Source organism: Peromyscus eremicus, chromosome 6 (assembly GCF_949786415.1).
Source record: "Peromyscus eremicus chromosome 6, PerEre_H2_v1, whole genome shotgun sequence".
Classification (NCBI taxonomy): Eukaryota; Metazoa; Chordata; class Mammalia; order Rodentia; family Cricetidae; genus Peromyscus; species Peromyscus eremicus.
Window position 1 is genome coordinate 98,895,501 of NC_081421.1, and position 17,070 is coordinate 98,912,570.

The 17,070-nt window shown below is 43.5% G+C and overlaps 1 protein-coding gene and 1 long non-coding RNA gene across 2 annotated transcripts in view; one reads left to right on the plus strand and one right to left on the minus strand.

Moving 5' to 3' along the window:
* The window catches only part of Alpk1 (alpha kinase 1), a 63,989-nt gene extending 47,535 nt beyond the window's left edge, over positions 1-16,454 (minus strand). Inside the window, 2 exon segments of the mRNA XM_059266215.1 lie at positions 11,461-11,615; positions 16,234-16,454. Of these exon segments, the coding sequence (XP_059122198.1) occupies positions 11,461-11,615; positions 16,234-16,354 (276 nt within the window). The 5' untranslated portion in view covers positions 16,355-16,454.
* Positions 691-3,977, plus strand: LOC131913545 (uncharacterized). The gene is made up of 2 exons (XR_009379913.1): positions 691-757; positions 3,825-3,977. It is a non-coding gene; the product is annotated as an uncharacterized LOC131913545 (long non-coding RNA).
* Positions 16,455-17,070: the final 616 nt, after the last annotated feature.

Consider the following 17,070-nt stretch of genomic DNA (forward strand, 5'->3'; position numbering starts at 1 on the left):
GGGGAATCAAAGAAATCTAAGTAACCGATAACTCCACCATGTAAATGAAATGTCCCTTTGCATGTCTTTAGAAGATCTTTCTCATTCAGGATTAGTATTAGATACTGTGGTGAGATCTGCATAGTTGGGAGGGAGATGCTTTTAAAAGATTAGTAAGATTTCTGCTCACTTTCTAAATTCATGTTGAAAAGCTATGAGAATGATGCTGTGGCTATAAGGAAAGCGGGCAGCCCCGATGTTCTGTCTGCCATCCCATCTTCAGATCTGTCTTTAAAAAAAATTCCCATTTTTTGATTGTTTGTTGTATGTACACACACACACACACACACACACACACACACACACACACACACTGTATGTACAGAGGACAGAGGACAAATTTTGGGAATATGTTCTCTTTCCTCCACCACCATGTCCGTCCCAGAGATAGAACTGAGACCCTAGGGCTTAGCAGAAATTGGCTTTACTCTCTGGGCCATCTCTCCAGCCCTACAAGATTTCCTTCTACACACAGTAGGATTATGCTTCTTTGGAAGAAATACATATTCATACGCTTTCTCTTGGCCAATGATTGTATCAGTATAGAGGTATTTAAGATGCAGTATGGAATTCCTAATTTCTGCCCCCCCCCGCCCTTCATTGGCAGCCAGTGATATTCTAGGATGATGGTGACATAGATACGGGTCCCTAGGGAGAGAAGCTTAAAGCATGGCCTCCCACTGGTCCCATATGGACATGGAGTATGAGGAAGGAGTAGGTTTGTAGTGTAGTATCCCCTAAGCTTCCGAAGTTTTTTGTTTCTTCTGCAGTATAATCTTTCTGTTTTTACTGATCTAGGAAACATGGATACAATTCACAAGAAAAGCTGGACATAACATAGGAAAGAGATGATGTAGCGAAACCATTGTAGCCACGGTAGGATGGAAGGAAAGAAATCCTGATCAAGAGACAGTGTGAGGAAAATCAGCAGGGGAGGCTGAAGGGTGTGGAGGTCTTCGAAGGTGACCTCCAGGTCTTCATTGACTTGTGGTCATCCATACAGCCCACCGCACTTCAGGAACCCACAACTTTATGTTTCATAGCCTCCAGCAACACAGCTCTTTGATTGTTGTACATATCTCATATTGGCTATAGCCTGCGTTACACACCTAGACCCTAGACTTCTCCTTATGTGGCTGGCTCTTTCCAGGATGCAGGCAGAAGAAGTGGTCCTATTTTCTTCATTAAAGGAAAGAAAATTTCTATTAATGGGTTCAAGACCAGCTAAGGTTACACAGAAAGATCCTATTTCAGGAATAACAAAAAACTAAAATTCCACCACCACCAAAAACCCTGCTAACTCCTAATTGCTGAACCAGTCCATTGGTTCACAGATCTGCTTTGTATGGTGTGTTGTGGCACTCCGTTCGCCTCTTTGTTTCTTCCTCTTCCTCCTTTTTTTTTTTTGTTCTGGGATTGAATCCATTGCCTTGCACATACTAGGCAAATGCTATATCACTAAGCTGCATTCCTAGTTCTTAGAGGTCTGTTGAGACAGAGTATACCCATATCCCTTAACTGGCATTGAATTACCAGGTAGTTCGGACTGGCCTCAAACCCGCAGGCCTCCTCACTCCCACGTATGTGATTCCAAGTGTGCCCCCCACCTTGCCCAGCTCCCAAGCACAAACACAAACTCCCTCCATTTCAATTTATAATACACACAGTGACTAAGACTACCTTCTTCAGCTGTTTAATCCCTGTCATGAAGCCTGTAAAGCATTTACACAAGCTCGTCCCATTTCTGAAAAGAGATGTAGCCATTATACTCTTGTCGACTTCTCAGCCAATTGTACGGGGCCTGTATTTGTATGCTACCATACACACATGGCAAACACCATGTTTTATGAGTAAATGCCGTATTTCATTCATTCATGTACGCACGCCTTCAGTCAAGCGTTTATAGCCAAGGACTAGTGAGATGTCCCAGTGTTGAAAGGTACTTGCTACCAGGTCTGAAGACTAGAGTTTGACCCATAGTATACACACGATGGGAGAAGAGCATCAAGGGTGTTTAGTGTGAACATCTCAGAGACATAAATGTCAGGAAAAGAAAGGCATGGCAGCCAGGGCTCCTGTTGTCATGGAGCTGATGGTCAGTAGGAGACAGAGAGAGAACAATAAAAGAAGTTCCTCCAACAAATGTAAACACGGAGTGGCACATGCGTAGAGTATGTGACTGGGGAGTGTTAATCCAACCATGCAAGTGAGAGACAGGTTTCTTGAAGAATAGAAACTCAAGCTGACATACAAGGCATGCGTAGAAACTCATCAAAAGGAGAGAGAGTTGCAGGAATGGAGAGCAGCCCTGTGCATGCAATAATCAGTGTAAGAGTGAGGACTGAAAGGAGGCCTGTAGGCCCCCACAGCAGAGGCGAGGTCTTCATCTAGTGGGGCTGCAGACCTTACCATCAGCTGAGGATTCGCCTGATATACTGAGGTTGACTAGGGTTTTAGCCTGCATACTGCTCTCTTCATAGGAAAAGATGTGGAGCCAGAAGACAGAAGGGGTAACCCGGGAAGCAGTGGCAGGGGCCGTCAAGACACAACTGCAGCTTGGGCAGGGTGGTGCTAGAGTCTAAACGTTTCCCTTTCATTTTGTTGTGGGACACAACCTTAGTGCAACAGTGTTGGGACATGGGGCTAGTGGGGCCTGATTAGATGGTGAGGACGGGGTTATCACCGTGGGAATGAGTTAGTTATGACAGTGGATTTACTATGAAAGCCAGCGTGGTCCTTCCTCGCTCTCAACCTCTCTTGCCCTTTCACTTCTGCCAAGAGGTGACAGCGTGGTGGCCCTCTCTGGAGTCTATGCTCTTGGATGTCCCAGCCTCCAGAACTATGAGCCACACCAACCTCTGCTCTTTATGAATTATCCAGACCCAGGGATTCCATTGTGTTACAAGAGCCGAAAGCAGCCTGAGACAGATAAAGACAGTGGTGGGAGTGAACTAATGAGATATTTATAAGCCAAAGCTACTGCCAGGCGAGAGAGGGGGGAAAACGACAAGAATGACGGAAGTGCCCAGTGTGTTAGTGAATGGCTGGAGGTGCCATTCAGTGGAGCCAAGAAGAGGACTGTGTCTGGGAGGTGAGCAGAGCAGGCCTGAGATGTCTATAAGATGTCCACGAGAAGACACTGAGGAAGAGCACACAGCTCTGTCTCCAACGCCCTTCCCTCAGGAAACCATGTCAATCCTCTCACAGCTGAGGCTGCAAACCTATCAGCAGTGCTCACCACCCACATATAACTGGCTCGAATATGCTATTGTGATGGCTAGTCTTGGTTGTCAACTTGACTGCATCTGGAATTAACTAAACCCTCAAAATAGAGGGGCATGCCTGTGAGAGACTTTTGCTTCATTTGAAGTGGGATTATCTACTTCAAGGTAGGAAGACACACCTTTAATCTGGATCTTTGAGATGGGAAGACATATCTTTTTTTTTTTTTTTTTGGTTTTTCAAGACAGGGTTTCTCTGTGTAGCTTTGCGCCTCTCCTGGAACTCACTTGGTAGCCCAGGCTGGCCTCAAACTCACAGAGATCCGCCTGGCTCTGCCTCCCGAGTGCTGGGATTAAAGGCGTGCGCCACCACTGCCTGGGAAGACATCTTTAATCTAGATCTCTCAAGGTGGGAAAAAAAACCTACCTCTAATCTGGGCCATGCCTTCTGCTCTAAGCCTGTCTAAGACCATGGAAGAAGGCAGCTTTTGTTCTTTGCCTGCTTGCTTTCACCTCACTAGCAAATCCTTTCCTTTTAATGGCATTAGAATCTATTTCTTCCAGATTCCAGTATATGCTGAAGACCAGTTGAAACATCCAGCCTCATGGAATGAACAACTACTGGATTCTTGGACCTTATGTTCATAGGCAGCCATTGTTAGATCAGCTGGACCACAGCCTGTAAGCCATTCTAGTAATAAATTCCATATGTATGTATATCTGTTATAAAGGTTTGGTTACTCTAGAGAACCCTGACTATTGTCTATACTTCTGTACATTTTTTTGAGGTTCTGAGGGTTAGACCTAGAGCTTTCTGCATCATAGGCAAGTGCCCAGTCTATATGAACCCCACATCTAACACTCCACTTCTGAGATGTGTGCCCTTCCTATCAGGCCTAAGCAAAATAGTTACCAGTTGTTGAAATCTTGGACACATCATTTAGCTGAGCAGGTTCTTTCTGAGACCACCCTCTAGTTTTCAGATTATGAAGATGACCAAGAGGTCCTGAGTCACTGAGGGTATGTGGGACAGTGGTTTCTGGGTAATAGCTACTTTCAGTCCCTGGTATCTCAACATCTAAAAAGCCAATTTAGGTCTGCAGCAAACCTTGATTGGAAAGAACAGAGATGTTCATATAGTGAGGGCAAGTCATAACCTTGGGCAAGGGCCACCTTCTCAGTTCATTCTTTTTTTTCTTTTTCCTTTTTTTGTTTTTTTAAGACAGGGTTTCTCTGTGTGGCTTTGGAGCCTTTCCTGGAACTTACTCTGTAGCCCAGGCTGGCCTTGAACTCACGAAGATCTGCCTGCCTCTGTCTCCTGCATACTGGGATTAAAGGCATGCTCCACCATCACCTGGCTTCAGTTCATTCTTAGAGAAAAACTACTTGGCTTTATCCATTCTTCACCTTACTTTTTTCAATCAATAATTATTTTTATTTATATGTATTTTATGTGCATTGGTGTTTTGCCTGCATGTCGTCTGTGTGAGACCTGGAGCTGCAGTTACAGACAGTTGTGAGCTGGCGTGTGGGCACTGGGAATTGAACCCAGGTCCTCTGGAAGAGCAGCCAGTGTTCTTAACTGCTGAGTCACCTTTCCAGCATCCATCCTTCATCTTTCAACCGATGTTCGATACCAAGTGTTCAGCACATGGTGACATGCTGAGGTTTGGTTGAGTAGGTGGGTGAATTTACAGTTTATGGTCACTTGTTTTACTCCCTGTACAGATGAAGAAGGCTTCCCTTATCAGAGCTCCAAACCACATAGCTGAAGTTGGAAAGCTTGTTTGGGAAAATCATTACTGGAAGGTCAATAACCTAAATGGTATCCATTAATAGGAAAGCCAGCAGCAGGAACAAATGAGTTGGGTTAGTTTTAAGATCAACTTTTAAACACCAGTATATTTATGGGGTGAAGTTCTCTTGTTTTCACAGATAGTATCTAACCCCTTAAGTTGGTGCCTATGCCACACAACTGTCTTTCTTGAACCTGACATTTCATTTTCTAATCAATTTATATTTTGGTTTCTTTTATCTACCTCATTTCTAAATACCCGCCTCCATACTCTTTGGTCCCAAGTTGGTTACAACAGACATGTTTTTACATGTATTTGTGTGTGTGTGTGTGTGTGTGTGTGTGTGTGTGTGTGTGTGTGTGTGTGTCTGTCGGGTTTGGGGCATGTGGAGATAAGAGGACAACTTTCTGGAATTGGTTTTCTCCTTCCGCTAGGTTCCAGGAATGGAACTCCAGACCTGAGGTGTTACGAAAAGTACCTTGACCCTGTGCCGTCTTGCCCAACCCGCACTAGAAATTTTCAAAGCAGTTCAAAGCATGGACTTACAATGACCAGCTCATATTTATTCATGTTTATGTTTTAACTCTTGTTTCTTTAGTATCTCAAGTATTTAAAAAATACAAATAACAAGTTAAAGGCACTAAGGCTATCTGAAGAGACATCTTAGAAAAGCATTCTAGATGCTAAATGTACCAATATTCAACCACTAAGATAGTTTTCATTCAAAATAACATTAAGAAACATTGAAACATTTATGGGGGAGGAGGGCCTTTCCAAATTACTCCTATGCAGCATAAATCTTTCAAAAAATTTTTCTGTGGCGTAATAGCCACAGACTACTCATATCGAAGCCAAAAAAAAGGGGGGGGGAATCCACCCTGGGCCTGCTTTATCTTCTCAGACTGGTTTTGTGTCACACCATGACACGTCACCACTGTCTCCTGCACGGGGCGGGGGCATGCTAGAGGCTGGAGTGACTAAGAACAGGATCCCCCCCTTTCCGAGACAAGTGGGATTATCTAGTCCAGTACCACCAACTAGACTTCAACTTCCAGTCCAGGGTCTAACAAACAATTCTGTGCCCAACTGCCAGGGACATGCAAAATCCAGCCCTCCCCCTTTCTCCTTTTTTAAAAGCTTGATTTCCAGATTTCTCTTTCAGTGGTGACCATTCCTTTTAGAAAAATGACAGTTCCTGGAAACATTTCCCAAAGAGGCATCCACATAGCGACTCGGACCCATCTTCCTCCCATGCTTCAGGAGCGGGGACAGACTTTCCTCAGCGCCAGCCGCCGCAACCAACCCCGAGCGGGGCTCCACAGAAGCCGGCGCCGAATGCCTTCACTGGGTTTTGAAAACTCCATCAAAGGTTTCCCTGAATGATATCTATAAGGGCTGTACTGTTCCCTTTCAGAAGCTGCAGCGCCCTTCTCCGGCACTTGAAAAAGGGCTGCTCTTGCTTTTCATCTTCTCCTCTTAGAGTGTAAACATTGTTTTGAGTGAAAAGGGCTGAAGGAGCGCTTACTTTCCCTTGAAATTTCATTTTTAAATAAGAGGGAGAGAAAATCCTTTTTCTGACTGATACTAATAATACAGGTCAAAGTGTCAGGCGATCTACAATTAAATGGAAAACAAAAAGGTTCTCCCCCCTCTCTTTCCCACAGCACAATGGCGCTGGAATATAAATTACCGATGAAGATGAAATAATGCTTCAAAGCTTCCAGGGCAGGGGCAGTGCGGTGTTTACAAAGTGTTTTCCATGGCATGATGAGACATTAAAGATGACGGTAACCCATGGACTTGGGGTGATACTGAATAGACCAAAGCTAGCATGAGGTAGGGTTTTAGGTCCCTGTAGCCTGTGACCCCATGATAGGCTTTTGTTTTACAAGGGCAGCTGCAGTTATCAACAGATGTTTCAGCTATAAATAATTGGTATCATCTCAGAAAAGACCCATCTACCTGGGGAGAGGGCATAATACCCAAACCCCTGCCCGGCTATTACAGCCACATTAATCTCCTATCTCGCCAGGTTTCTCAGAGAGTGTCCTGCAGGTGTTTTTTCTGCGAGAGCGCTGACAAAGTCTCTCCAGTCAGCAAGCTTTGTGTGGACTGTAAAGGAGGCTAGCCCCTGTCATAAATTTCTGTCGGTGGCCACACACCAAAGGGGAAAGGATTGGAGAATGGGGGAGAGGGAAAGGGGGGGAGTGAAGGGGGCAGTGTCCAGAGAGCAGAGCACAAGATATACAAGATATTCTCGATGAAGTGGGGATGGAGGGAGCACCAGGCTAAAGGAGCCTTGGTTTCGGCAGCTCAGAAATGGCGGAAGAGCAGTCTGGAGTTCCCCCTTTTCTCCAGCACTTTAGATTTTGCTTTGCTCTCTCGGTTGTGGGATTAGTAAAGACGAAGTGCTTACACCCACACTGAGAAAAATGCTGCTTTTGAAGGCTGAAGGGGAAGATTTCTATGGGAAGAATTCATGTTAAGACTGCGCAGGAAACTTAAGAAGAAATAATAACTGAAAAAAGACAGATATAGACGTTTAACTACCTTTCCTGCCCACAGAATCGGACAGTTCATCGGTTATTAAAATATTAAATACTTAATATTAAAATATTAAAATTCAGCTCCTTGGACTGCGACACTGCAATGGGTAGCATACTTGACCAAAATAAGTCACAGGATTTTCTGGGTCCACTCTTAACAAGCTACAATCTCAAAAGCATTAAGAGTTCCAGACAGCCTGGCCCATGGGGAGCTATAGTTCTCTCTATACATACTCAGGGAGGTTTAGTAATCGTGCCCTTGGGGTCTGGCACAAGAGAAAAGCATCCTAAAAGTCTGAGGAGGTGCGGCTGCTGAATTTACAGCTTGCTGGGTAAACTGAAGAAAAACGATGCTCGGAGTTAGAAAGCTCCCAGATTAAACACATCAGGGACTGAAGGAAGCCTAGTGGGCTGATTCTTAGGGCTGCCACTGAGTGGCCTTGTGAGGGGAACAAAGTCTTTCGATTCTCAGTGCCTCTGTTTCCAGAGGTGGGAATCCACATGACTTACAGAGTTACATGGATTATAGAGTACCGAAGGAGGAAAGGTAAGTGTGCTTTTCAAATGGTTTGGACAACCCCGAACAGCTTCCCTCCCAATTCACGTTGCAAATCCAAATCCAGAGGCTGCAACTTTAATTCCAGCAGCTTCTGTCTTCAACACTAGGATGGTGATGCTGCTACCAGCTTTGGATGCGGGGAGGGGAACTGCATCCTGCCCCCTGATCTGGTAAAGATTATTAATTGGGGGTCAAGAATTTGAATCCCTAAGTCCCTTCATGATACTAATACTGTCATGTGGTGTGTGTGTGTGTGTGTGTGTGTGTGTGTGTGTGTGTGTGTAGGGTCTCACTGTAAGAACCACTGCTGTAGGTATTAGCAGCATGATTCTAATACTGTCATATGCCTCGCAGGGATGTATTAACCAGTAGAATGACAATGCCAACCCCTGCTATTTCTGGTACTTCCCTAAGATGTTCTTGGGTACTCATATATTAAAATCATTTCAAATCTACAAATACAGTTCTTTAGCCACACTGGCCATTTCCAGTATCAGGAGCCCCATGTGGCTAGTGGCTACCACACTGGAGAGCACACATACTGATGCTTCCATTGCTGCCCAGAGTTCTGTGGACAGCTCGTAGTCATTGGCTTCACAGTTAGCAGTCTGAGTATCTGCTTCAGCGTTCAGGTTCTTCTCCTTAGACTCCCTGGAAAACTGAAGGAAAACAGAAGGAGGCTACTCTCTGGTCCCCTGTGTAAGAGGATGATAATCACTACAGGGCTGTTTTGACAAGTAACATCTAATGCAGATGTAAATTCCACACTATACAAATTATAGTTATTATTTCACTCTACTTTTATGTTGATACCAACCATAGCTATTAAAATTCCCCACTTAAGATAGGTTTGCTAGCATACACCTGTAATTTCCACTGTGGGAAAATTTGGAGGGAGTATATGGAGTTCAAGGCCAGCCTAGGCTAGCTACTGAGACCTTGTCTCAAAGATACAACCCAGCTCAAATCAAACAAACTAAAATCTCTAGGTCAACACTTCACTCTTCACAAGGATTTACTTTCCTCTGCCAATAATCTCCACTCTGCTTAACCTATTTTACCCCATCTAGGAACTCCTGAAGATGCTCTTTCTGAGAGTTTTTTCCTACAACAAGAGAAAAACTGTGTCTATGTATTCATTGGGAATAATCCCTAAACATAAAACCATGTAAACAATGCAAAAATTCTAGGATTTTGATGCCTGATATCCATACAAATATATTTTTATGTGAGGACATTTAAGTTACTAAATTTCCTTGATGGTCACCCGATAAATTAAAAGTAAAAGCAATGTTATCATGAGGCTGGAGAGATGGCTTAGTGGTTAAGAGCACATACCACTCTTACATAGGACCTAGGTGCTGTTCCCGACACCCATATGGTATCTCACAATGACCTTTAACTCTAATTCCAGGGGATCCAACTCCTTCTTCTGGCCTCCTCAGGCACCAGGAATGCATGTGGTACACATACATACATACACATACAAGCAAACCATACATACACATGAAAGAAAAATAAATAAATCTTTTTTAAAAAGTAATGCTGCCACAAAGGAAAATGGTACTCCTTTTAACTCCCCTGGAACTCAAGCCTGGGTCTTCAGCATTATCTGGCTTCACTGTTTTTAAAACTACAAAGTTTTTTATTAGTTCTTTGAAAACTAATTCATATATTCCATTTTGATTATATTCACCTCCCCTTTCCTCTCCATCACTCCTCCTAGATCCCCTGAACTTCATGCCCTCTTTATTTTTAATAGCCCCTACACTCTTCTTGATGTTCCTTCTTATGGGATGGTGGTATCTGTTTAGCTCAGCGGTTCTCAACCTTCCTAATGCTGTGGCCCTTTAATACAGTTCCTCATGTTGTGGTGACCTCCAACCATAAAATTATTTCATTGCTACTTCATAACTGTAATTTTGCTACTGTTATGAATCGCAATGCAAATATCTGATACGCAAACCCCAAAGAGGTTGAGACCCATGGGTTGAGAACTTCTGGTTTAGTTGGTTTCTTTTGTGTGTGTGTGTGTGCTGATATAACTTTCATTTGTAAAGGAAAGCACTGATATTTGTATCCAAAGTATACACATAAGTCTTAACAGACATAAATCATTTCTTGTGTCCCATCAGATCATAATTGACCAAAACTTGACATAGATAGCAAGAACAACTACAGAGTCTATAAAAACATGAAGATATATATATATATATATATATATATATATATATATATATATATATATATATACACACACACACACTTTTGAATGATCAGTGAGTAATTGAGTCAATCAGGGAGTAAATTCAAAAAGTTATAGAAACCAATGAAAACCATCAAAACTACAGATTACTGGAATCCTTTGGGCATAGCAAGGGCAATTCTAAGAGATAAATTTAGATATAAATTTAGGTATGATAGAGATATGACTACCCATATTAAAAAAGCAAAGAGATTTCAAATAATCCAATGATGTATTCAAATTGTCTGAAAACAAGTTAAACTTCAAACAAATAGGAAGAAACAATAACCATTAGGGTATAAACCAACGAAATGGAAATTAAAAGAATAATACAAAAACTAATGAAAGAAACAGTTCTTTGAAAAGATAATGAGGTAGGCAAATGTTCAGCCAAACTAAGAAAAAAGTAATGAAAACCAAAGTTAATGAAATTGGAGATTACAGAGTGATTAGAACAGACGCTGGTGAAATCTAGACAGTCATTAAGGACTATTTTAAAGCCTTACATTACAACGCATTGAAAAACGGGAGTTGAAGACTAGATGAGTCCATGACCTTGACTTGATGCTTTTGGAACGACCTTAGTCATGAGGAGCCAAGAGAGTGAACTGGACTGCCAGGGTGGGCAGAAATGGCATGACATGGATCAGTAGCTTAGCTATCCACATGAGATGGTAGGGAAATTGTTTTTTTTAATTATCCGAATTCTAGAAAGTATCATTTCAAAATAAAAATGTTTTAAGGCACAGTAGAACCAAAACAACTCAGGTCCACCAAAAAGATGGGACTCTTTCAAGACAGCAGACTTCAGACTGTGCCCTCCACCTAGCCTTCTTCACTCACATTAGGTTTGTCTTCCCAACCCAGGAGGTCCCCACAGGAAAATGACGCTTTTTAAATAGTTATTTCCCCCCACATTAGTCAATCTGGCAGAGCTGACATAAGAGTAGGAACTGCCTTGTACTTCAGAGAAATTTAATCTGTTAGACCACTTAGAGTCTAAATGCCTCATTTGGGGGTGTCAGAGGGACAGGTGGTGTGTGACTTTTCCTACCAGTAACGGCTGCAGCCTGGCGCCGATCACGTCCTGCAGGTTTGTTTTGTCCTCTGGGCTCACAGCTTGTTTGTACTGCCACTTTTCAGGCACGAAGGGCCACTTCATTTCCTTTGCCTCCTGGATCAGGGTCCTTAACTCGCTGGGGAGGGAAGCTGGAAAGGTCAGAGTTCAGGTGAGGAAATTGCAGTCAAAGAGAGGGCTGTTGAGTCCCCCGTGTTATGATGAAGCACCGCAGTGGCTAAAACACTCTTCCTATCTGTTGCTGGTTGGTCCAAGCTGTTGGGGCCGCCTTGAAGAATAATAGTGAGAAGCTATCTGTCATGGGTGGCCTGAGTCTACTGTGCCCTACAGGTAAATTGGGGTAGTCAGGCATTAAGAAAGGTTTTTAACAGGAAGTAAAGCACTTGAGTGACTGTCTCTGCATGAAGAATCAGAGAAAAGTGCGAAGGAAATATTCTTTTCCCTGTAAAGTGAGAACAGGGCCAGAGTGGAATGGTATCTTGAGCTTCTGGTACCTGAGAAGGGAATCAATTTGCTCAGCCTCTTTTTGCTTCTCTAAGACCTTGGCCCGTCTTACCCTTTAATCATTGACAATGCTTAATTAAATACAGACACAAAGCACAAACCCACAAATGGGATTTCTGATCATACCAATTAATTGTGAAGTGGACCTGTTTCATATTTGTAACTGTGTTAAGTCTCTCAGTGGGTACCAATCCTAGTAATTCAGATTGACAGTCTCTTGTCTAAACTTCAGAAACACAAAAAAAGCTCTGGAAACTGCAAGTGTTTCCCCTAGTTTTGACATCCAAACCACACCAGAGTTGAGTAGGGCTCACTGTCCTACTTGACACTCAAAATTCCACAGCAAGAAGTTCTACACTGATGAGGCCCATTGTCTGTTTCACTCTGAATGCAACAGATGGTACACACTCCACACAACCTTCCTCATAATGGAAACAGACTCAGTTTTGAGTGTATGTGATGAACAAGGTTGTTTATAGGGTCTCTGTTCTCTTGGGTCTCATATTGAACATATCCCACACTTAGTCCATCAGATGTTTTCTAATTCCATTTCCCGCTGTATTTTCTTTTGATGAGTGGGACCATCGCACACTGTGATATCCAAGTCAGAAGCCCAGTCATCCTAGATGTTTCTTTCTTTCCCTCCCTGAATCAAGCTAACTATCTAATCCCGTAGATCTTAAATCCATCTTTTTCTTTTCGGTATTTTCAGCCCATCCTCACAATCTTTTACAATGCTGACCCCCTTCCCATTTTCTAACAAGGGAGACTAGGACAACACTTTTCATAACATGTTTTAGTTCTTCAGCTTTACACATTCTGTTCTGTTTGTAACTGCCCTACTCCCAAAGCCTGATGACCAAGCTCAGGCCCACTGCCTTTGGTATTCAAAACAAACATCGACACTTCCTGTTAGTCTATCCAGACCTCTCGGTAGAACCGAAATGCCTCTTCCATGTACTTCCAAACCCATAGATGCATGTTCGCTTCAGCCTGCAACCCACTGTTCTGTGACCACATCTCCCTGTCTTCCTGGGCTGAAAGCATCCTTGACACAGCTATCATGTTTCATATCCCATCCCTTCTGTAATCACATCACTACGGTAGCATACTGTCATGGTTAAACACAAAGATAGCATCATATCTAACTGAGACGTACTAAATAGAGAAAATAGAATGTGACGGACGAGCAGAATAAGAAGGAAGAAAACCTGTCTCAGTCCTGGACATCTTTATGTGAACTGCCACCAACGGAGCAAAGGTAAGGATGTTTCTAGGTGGTGAAAGACTGCTTGGCATTGAGAGGACCACACAATGAGTGACTAGTGTTGATGACCAGAGATGACTCTATCGTAACCCATTGAAATTATGACTCCCAGTTCAGTGCCTCCTGGGCCCTTACTCTGCAGTAGCATCCCCATGGAAGCAGAGTCCTAGAACTATACGATCCCATTTGGCCGCAAAATATGTCTGTGTAACTGGTAGCCAAAGAATTTCAGTTTCTAAAAATGCAACATATGTGCAGAGTAAATTTCTTCAAGCATACTTCTAGATGGCGATGAGCAAGATGACTGTTGGAGGGGATGGTCCCGTGGCCCAGTGGACTTATAGATAATGTCCCTTTCCATTCTCAGTGTCTTAATTTGACTGTAAATAATCTAGACACAAAGAGTGAAAAATAGTCACTTGACAATGGAAATTCCATTTCTGGATTCATAGACTTCCATTGTGCTATGGATTGAGTACTTCTTCACAATATTGGAGAATGTTTCTTCTTCTGCCTCCTTCTATTACTATTATTGAAACAGGGTATGGCTGTTAAGCCTAGGCTGGTCTCAAACTCTTGATCCCCCTGTGCTGGGATGATAGGCACAAACTACCATGCCCAGCCTAGAGAAAGCTTATTCTTTATCAACCGTTTTTGTCTCCTCCACAATGCTTATCCAAGCCAAACTGCAAATAGACGCCACCACAAACAGGCTGACAGAGCACACTGAAATATAAGATACCCCTAAAAGACAGGTTTGAAAGCTATACTACATTTCAGTTTGCATTACAGTTCTTGCTCTATTTCCCCAGGCTAGCAGAAACAAGGAGGAGAGAGACAGAGTTGAAGGCAAAGATAAGTGACTATGATGTGTCAATGTTCCCAAGTGCTCGTAAGAGACTCTGTACTGTGGTGATATATTGTGCCCCCTCAATATATTGTGCATCCTAATAAACTTATCTGGGGTCAGAGGACAGAACAGCCACTAGATACAGAGGCCAGAAAATGGTGGCACACACACTTTTAATCCTATCACTTGGGAGGCAGAGATCCATGCGGATCTCTGAGTTCGAAGCCACACTGGAAACAGCCAGGCATGGTGACTCATGCCTTTAATCCCAGGAAGTGATGGCAGGAAGCAGAAATGTATATAAGACGTGAAAACCAGGAACTAGTGCTGGTTAAGCTTTTAGGCTTTTGAGCAGCAGTTGAGCTGAGATTCATTTGGATGAAGACTCAGAGACTTCCAGTTTGAGAAAACAGGATCAACTGAGGAATTTGCGAGGTGAGGAAGCTGTGGCTTGTTCTGCTTCTCTGATCTTCCAGCATTCACCCCAATACCAGGCCCTGGGTTTGTTTTTATTAATAAGACCTTCTAACAATTCGTGCTACACTGTACTAATGTCTTTCTCTATGATTCTAGGCAATAACAACATCTGTAGTGCCACAACCAGCAGACCAAGGCTGCTCACAGCCGCCTGCCCTCCTGAGCAGGAAGGGTTCTGCACAGATGCAGGCCACAGGACCAGTGAGGGTTGTGCAAGTACACCACTCTGCATGTGAGAATTCCTTCCTCGCTGGCTATCTGGCCCTAGTCCTAGAAGCTTACCTGAAGGGCCATGTCTAATTGAATGATTTTACAGCCCTGCTTTGCCTTATCTGAAACTCAGTTCATTATTTCTCCTCTTCTGGGTCACTTGGCCAGAAAATGACATTTGCCTGAGGCCTTGGACTTCAACAGGGAGAATGTGAAGCTTAAGTGAGGACACACACTAGATACTGAAAGAGGAAAGTAGGCAAACTCTAGGAAAAACGAGAAAAACCAACTCGCCCCACACACAGCCCCAGGGAGCCAAAAAACCAGGTATCCCTTATCGTCCGGGTACCTAGGACCTGTAGTGGACGGCCAGGCACGGACAGGAGGAGCCCATGATCCCAGGGTGACAAGCACATGCAGCTAGCAGGCCCTCACACCCTTGTCAGTCCAGCTAGTAAAGAATGGAAGCACACACTGAGGCCTGTTTCAGGAACTGACTGCGTGTTCAGGGCTTCATCCAGAAGGCAGGAGAATGACAGGTTACATAGCTGAGACATGCCCTGTTAGACATGCATGTGCCTGTCGACCATAACTGGGGGAAGGCCCATCCCATGACCTTCCCATTACAGAGTATATTTTATTCAGGCATCCTATTTTTAAATGAAACACCAAAACACTAAAAGTACACAGGAAAACTATTAAATGCACAGACGAAGAACAGACTTAAACAAATGAAGGGTAAATTATTTGAACAATTAAAAAGGACCAGAATAAAGAGGTTGCCTCTCCGAAGCTGGGGAAAGAAGAAGAAATGAATCTTTTGTAGGTTTCTAGATTTTGTGACTGAACCTTCTCAAACAGTGTCTGTAACTATAAATAGCATAAACCAGGAAGCAAGAAAAAAAAATGCAGACCATGATTACGGTGTAAACAGTCTCTCTTGAATCATTGGATGTATTTTAAAAATGGCATAAGGAGTTTGTTGGTGACAAAGAAAACAGAGACTGTCCATACTGGTGAGGTGACCTACTTATGGAAGCCTTGGAAGTCTATGGAAATTGATGAGGCACAAAATCCTTGTTTGAGAAAAAGTGTGTGCCACCATTCAGAAGTTGCTTCAATTTTTTAATAATTGAAATTTGCGGGCACCAGCCAACTTGGACCCTTTGTTCTTCCTGAACTAAACAGTTTCTTGTAGCCTCATGTTTACTGAAGCCTAAAATTAGAACTGACAGCAATTCTCCGCAACAAAGTGGGCTTCTTCCCTGCCCTTCAGCCTGCAGCCTGTCCCATTCATATCCTGGAACTCCACTCATCTCTCGGTGGTCATCTGCCAGGAGAAGAAAACTAGGGCAGAGGGGAGAATGTGTCATTCGGGCAAGGGTGCAGGCTCGGAACCTTCTGGACCAACCCCTGGTGGTGTCTCCCATCAGAATCTCACCTCTGCACCGCTGGTCCTCACTCTTGTCCTCTGTAGACACATCTGGCGTTTCCAACAAGAGACGATCCAGCACTTGCTTACATTCATGCAATATCGAGGCCACAGCATCTTGACTATTCATGATGATTACCCGCCCTCCAGGATGAATTGAGTGTCCCTGGGTCTACGGTGATCAATTACCTAGGAGAGGCATTGATTCTCAATAAAGCAGCCCCTTGAAGGCTGAGGTACCTGGTGAACAAAAGAGAGAGAAGGATGATTAACTCAAGCGTCATCAATTATCTGTGAGTCTCAAGCAGGGAGGGATAATAGAGCAAACACATGAAAATACATGACAGGCCCTGGGGATGCTGTTAGGGGAGTGTGTGAAATGTTTGCAGGGTCTGATCTAGATGGGCGGTACCTCGAAGGCATAGAGTGCAGAAGGGAGAAAGTCTGGGTATAGAGCTTGGTCACCCACGGTGAGGCTGGTGAACTCACACGGGCCAAATAAAATGAATGTGCCCCATGATTTATGTACTTTCTGCAAACTTCCCTCTGTGCCTCTGGGTCCCTGTAGCACTGAGTTTTTGCCTTTCTGGAAGTCTACAGGAAGCATCTGGCTGACAGTTATAATAGCCACGCTCAAGCACATGGTAATATGAAGTTCACCATTTTCACAGCCCACTACTGATTTCCCCTGTGCAGTATTCTTCATGGTATTTAGCACTATGTAATTTGGATCAAGATAGGCAATGACAGATGCCAAGTTTAAAGCTCTTCACTGCCAGGCATATCGCCAAGTAAAATAGAGAAATGGTATTCCAGAAAACCCAATTTCCCAGAGCTTTGACTCGG